The 6,000-nt window shown below is 50.3% G+C and overlaps 1 protein-coding gene across 2 annotated transcripts in view; it reads right to left on the reverse strand.

The window, feature by feature from the left end:
* EFNA5 (ephrin A5) overlaps positions 1-4,637 on the reverse strand; it is a 271,521-nt gene extending 266,884 nt beyond the window's left edge. For both annotated transcript variants that reach the window (XM_045197654.2, XM_024563303.3), the window contains exon 1: positions 3,751-4,637. In XM_045197654.2, the coding sequence (XP_045053589.1) occupies positions 3,751-3,875 (125 nt within the window). In that variant the 5' untranslated portion in view covers positions 3,876-4,637. The remainder of the gene's footprint in view (positions 1-3,750) is intronic.
* Positions 4,638-6,000: the final 1,363 nt, after the last annotated feature.

Below are 6,000 nucleotides of genomic sequence, written 5' to 3' on the forward strand. Positions count from 1 at the left end.
TGCCACTATTCCACCCATTAATGCCAAGCAGTAGGAGACATCTTTAATTATCGTGGCATCATTTTGGCAACTGGTCAAAAGAATCCAAGAATTTTTCCATATATACAGAGTGTTTAAAACAATATTCTCATTGGAAGCACAAAACTGTTTATAGCATGCTTCAGATTAACTGAGATCTTCTTTACGTTGAGTCATGTGTATCTTTATAAGAGTAGCTACTAAGAGAGTATGCATATAAAGTTTTATTTCTTATTTAAAGTTACTTAAAAGCTTTTTACATTCTTAAAGAAATCAAGGACAAATAGTTATATTCTCCTGGATTTGGATTTTCATTACTCAAAGTTACTTAGCCAGTTCCGAATTCAGCATAACATTAAAAGGATCATTCTATTCTTTCATTACTTAGGGTGAAACTCATAGTTTTTCAAATTTGTAAAAGAGCAAAGATGCATTTAGGCAAATGTTATCATATTATTTCTATTTGGAGTGATAGTTTTCAGTTGCTATTTCAGAGATTTGTGCCAATCCAACACATAAAATAGTTTGGCCTACCGCCCAATAAATACCAACAACTAAAAAGTTTTTAGCATTTGAAAATTGAACATTCACTTCCCAGAAGTGAATACCTGGGAAGACAGATTCTAACAGTAAAACTATCTGACAGCAAATAAGTTTAATATCTTTTCTTCTATGAACCTAAATCAATGGATGCTTATGGTAGCAATGGAGTCAGTAATGAAACCCAATGTAGTGAATAAACTCATGACTACACAAATTACTATAAAATATTTAAGCTCCCTGATCAAGATGTAATTCCTAATGCTACTTAAACACAAATTTATACTGAAATTCATTGGTATAAGCTAAAATATATTTATTTCACTTGCACAGTATCATTAGTAGCTTAATGTGTCCACTGAACTTTAAGTCTCTCAGAAAAAAAAAAGGTTTTAATCTATTTAAGTTGCAATTAAAGTTTTCTTTTTTCTTCTAAAAGACTGACATCTTCTGATTTTATTATTAGTTTGGTAAAATCTTAAAAGATAGGATTTATGTAAAACAAAAAGGCATGTCTAGATTACCTTTATAATGATAACATATGAAAAGCAAATATAAAATACTGAATTTATAAAATTTAGTAAACTGGTGCAAATTTTCTAAAATAGTTCTTCACTGTCTTTTGTGATAAACTGTATTTATTTCTAAATTATTTAGCTTGCATTTTGGCTCCTTTTATGCTATATCCAATCTGACTTAACGCATCAAGGGAGTATCATCTTACCTAACATTTCAGAGATAAGTCTGCCATCCAGTACCGACTTTTGAAATTATATTATTTTAAAATTAAGTTTCAGGGTAATAACACAGGAAGATAAATAAGTCCATAAACCTCTAAGAATACTAAAGTTAGGGCTGAGTATCTTGGGAGGGGAGGTACCTCTTTCTTTCTTTGGAACATTATCAAGCTGATAATGATCAAATAGAAAGGTATTTCCACAAACCTCAAACTAGAATACTGACTTGAGAATACTCTTGTTGGTCTTTCAGAATTCTACAGATTAACTTTGGGCAGGTTCAAAGCTACCGTGGCATCCGGAGCAGAAGAGCTTTCTGCAGGCAGGGCATATCTACTGAAAACATGACCTGTGACAAAAATCAATGCGCTAATCTTAAACCAAACAACAGTATCAAAAGCATAAAACAGAGACAACCTAAGATAAAATATCCTCAAGCTAACTCAGACTAGCCTGACAGGTTAAGAAGGCGGGGCAGAGTGAGGGTATGCCTGGTTTTTCTGTTTAAACCCAGATAACGGGAACACCCAAGTATCCAAATAAATGAATGAGAAAAAGACCACACTGCGAGGTTTGGAGTGGGTAAGGAAAGACTACCAAGAGCAAAACGTCCCAAATTCAACTAACAAACTTCACTTCTATTTAATAAGGCGCTAAAGTTTACAAATATAAATTCCGTTTCATATATGCTGTCTAATAAAGCCCAAAGGGGGAATAAAACCAACGGGTATAAATGAGGCTTGCTTTTAACGCCATCACAACTGCAAAGCTTGCTCTATTTGTCTTGTCAGCTTTAATAAAAGGCATTTCCTCTGGCAGGATGGCTTCTTTCTCTCTTTTTCTAATAGTGGTAAGGGGCATGTCAAAGAAGAAATAGCTTCCCATGCCACCACCCACCTCCAGAAGACTTTTTTTTTTTTTTTAATTTAACCAAACTTTCAGGTATGTCTCCAATTCTGCTAGGCGAGCAATTAGGGCTTGGACTACCTGGGTGTGACTGTCTTTCTCCGAGTAGCAGGGCGAAGGGAACTCTTGTCTCTGTTCGGCACTGCTGCACCGCTTGTGGAGGAACCTGCCCATCTTCACCTGAGCTGACATTACTTGAAGTGGGGAATCCCTCTCAGGCGTGCATAAGGAAGGAAGGTGGGAGGGCCGCAGAGAGGTCCACCGGGAGGTGGGAAGCACTGGAAGCGCTCTCCAGACCCCTGTCCCCAGGCGAGCTGGGTGCGCGACAACCATAAACTCTCCCCTCAGCCTCCCGCCACTCTCCTACCAACTTCCACATCAGCCCAGGAAAGAGCAGAGATTTGGGGTATAATCGATGCTGTTTCCCTCCCGGGCGGACACCGAGGCCAGCCCACAGCTGGAAGCTGGCCTGGGTCCCAGAGAGGCAGACAATTGAGGCCCAGTAGGGCAGATTGCTGCCCACAGGCCCGAGAAAAAGTAGGGCTCAGAGCTGTTCTGGATCGGGATGGGTCCACCCCGCACCCTGGACATCCCCCTACCCCAACCCCACATTCAGGGTCCGTGAACAAGGGACGTCCGCAGGTGGCTACGGTCCAGCAGCCACACTAGGGCGGTCCCGGGCGCCCACCTCTAGCCTCCCACGGACACAGCGGGCTTCGGGGACCGCAGCAAAAACAGTTCCAGGTAAACCGCGTGAGCTTCTAGGGCTGCACACCGCCAGGCCGCGGACGGAGGGCTCCCATCTCCCTGCTCAGCCAACTCCAGCAGCTCCGCACACAAGATGTAACCCCGCATTAGATCAAACTTTCTGGCACCTTGAGCCCACCCAGGGGTGGAAGAGGTGGGAGAACCTTCTCAACTGCCAAGTGCGCTGGGCCCAGACTGACCCAGGGGCCAGATCATTTCCTCGCAGTTAAAGAGGAAAATAACCTAAAGCTTCCGCTTCCCAGCCCCCCCACTTCACCCAGCCCGTGCACTGTCGGAGTGCACCGAGTAAAGAAAAGAAAAAAATTAAAACAGGGTGAAAAGAAACAACTTTGAGGATGTTTGGCGGGTTCTCCCTGCAGTCCCTGCACACCCATGATGCTGGCAGGAGCTCCTGGCGGGACGCACCCGGGGCTGCCAGTGCCCAAGCCCTGCACCAGGATCGGGATGCCGGCCAGCCTGCCAAGGCGGGTGAGCGGGGAAAGTCTTGGCTCCCCGGCTCCCGCCTTTTCTGAGTCTCCTCGCTGTCAGCAGAGGCAGCCGGTCTAGGCAGACCCGGGGACTCCCAGCTGCGCCCAACCTCTCCGCGGTAGCTCAACAAAGAGTGGCGCCACTGGAGCGCTTCCCGCGGACACCTCCAAAGGCGTCAGCGCCTGGACGACGTAGGCTCCGAGAGTGAGCACTGCCGGCAGCCGCTGCGCGCTGGTCCCCGCTGCCGCTGCGGCTCCTTCCGCAGGGCTCCGAAGCCCGAGTAGCCCAGGCTCTTGGCCACCTATTGCCTTACCTAGGGTTGCTGCTGTTCCAGTAGACGGCGTATCGGTCGGCGACGGCCTTGGAGCCCGGATCCTGGCTGAACACACACATCCAGAGCACCAGAAACATCAGCGTCAACATCTCCACGTGCAACATCACGCCTGGCCAGCGGCGGAGCCCCGGACGCGCCACTCCGGGGAGAGAGCAGGAATCCGGAGAGAGGGATGGAAGGAGACAGCGAGAGAGCAGGAGCCAAATAAATATGAATAAATAAAAATGAAAAGGGGTGAGAAAAAGAGTCACACTACAAGCCGTGGAGAGGGAGGAGAGGGAGAAGAAAAGAGGCAGTGGAGTGGAGGGGCTAAATACAAACTCACACTTCCAACTGGAGGGTTCAGAAGAAAAAAAAGAAATCACAAGATGAAGAGAAACAAGCGAGTGTGCGGTGGTGGCGGTGAGGGCGGGGAAAGGAGTGCCAAGCTGTGTGCAGGGAGGCGGCGGCAGGCCGGTCACCCGGGGAGAAGGAGGTGCGCGCCGGGCCGAGCGGCAGCAGCTCGGGTAGGGGCAGGCGGCGGCGCACGCTGCACAGTCACCGGGAGTTGCGCGCCGCGGCCGCGGGGAGACATACACTGGCCCGCCGGCCCGGCTCAGCTTTGGCGCTGCAGGCTGCACAGGTCTCCGCCGCCCAGGGCCCTCACACTGCGCCCCGCTTCGCTCCAAGTTACTTTTGTGGCCGGTGGGAAACTGCAGGAGGGCTCCGTGTGGATAGGGGGCTTCGCGCCTGTGGCCTCTTCTGTGCTTTAACTGGACAGCCTCTGGAAATCTCGGAAGCGTTGTAGGTGTTGCAGATTCGGGGCGGTGCTCTGAGAAGGGTGGGGATCCGTAGCCACAAATCCAGCCCTGCCGGCTTCCTGGAACTGGTTAAGGGGCAACTAAGCTGGCAAGGAGCGGTCTTGCCTCGCAAACCTCCAACAACAAAAAAAAAAGTTTGGCTCTCCTTGTCTTCCAGCAGGTCCCCCGGCGGAGTTGGACTGCGGTGGCGGCGGCGGGAGAGGACACCGCAGGCGCTGGCCTCGGGGATTTCTTGCGCGTGCTTTTCTCGGTCGGGTGTGAGTGCACCAGAGTGAATGAAGAGCAGAGGTCACCTACCAGCCAGCCAGGCGGAGCTGGGATGCCCAAACCTGCAGGACGACACCAACCCAACAGCTTGGTTGGAGAGCAGGAGGGGAAACAATCACTTTCAAATGAATCCCTCCAACTCCTGGATGGGCTGACTGATGTCAGTCTCCGATTGCCTTCCGGGAGCAAGAATGAGCCCCCAGACGCAATGCCAAGAGCCCCGAGTGAGCTCTCAGAAGTGTCCCTGCGACTCCGACGGGTTCGGCCCCAAGCCCAGCAACTTGTAGAGACGTATCAATCAGTTTGAAATGGAGAGGAAAAAAAAAAGAGCGCACGAGCGAGTGGCACCTCCCCGATGACTACATCAGAAAACCTTTCCGAGCCTCCCGCAGCTGTTCCCCTTTCTCTCCTTGGGCACAGCAGCAACAAGAGGTGGAAACCACCAACTGAATTCTAAAACCCCTACCAGGCGGGAAAATAAATTTGAGAGCAGCAGCAGCAGCAGCAGCAGCAGCAGCACGGGTAGCCCAGGAGGAATTGAAGCGGCTGGCGAGAAGTGGAAAGGGGTAAAAGTCAGTTTTGCAAAAGAGAAAAAAAAGAGAGAAAAAATGCTTTATGGGAAAAATCTCCTCGGGCACGCCCCCTCGTTAATGACCTGCGTGTAAAGCCGACAGCAGCGGCGACCCAGCAGCTGCACGAGAGTGCGAGGCGGCACGCGTGAATGTGGACGTGGGCGGCGCTGGGAGGGGCAGGCGTGTAATGCGGGGCGCGGGGCAGGCGGGCGGCGCGAGCACGGGTCTGCGCTCCGGATCCAGTGGGGGGAGGCACCGCCAGCCCGCGCCCAGCCAGTGCTGCTGCTGCGGCGGCCCGAATCCTGTGGGTCGCTCCGGTTAGCAACCCCCCCATGCAGATTACTTGGGAGGGGGGGTGTCTGGAGCAGCCAGTCAGGGAAAGGCCTGCTGTTTGCTTACAGATCGAGGTTTTTTCTCCCTCTTTACGCCAACCGGATTGGTTGCTCCATGAGAAAGAGGCGTTTTCCTAATCTCCTCCCTTGCTCACGTCTCCTACCCCCTCCCTGGCCCCACCTTCCAGAAACCTGACTAATTGAATTACGCGGAGTGCCGAGGCGCCGGAACGAGCAGCTGCGCGTAACCCTTTGGAT

This window comes from Desmodus rotundus, chromosome 1 (assembly GCF_022682495.2).
Source record: "Desmodus rotundus isolate HL8 chromosome 1, HLdesRot8A.1, whole genome shotgun sequence".
NCBI lineage: Eukaryota > Metazoa > Chordata > Mammalia > Chiroptera > Phyllostomidae > Desmodus > Desmodus rotundus.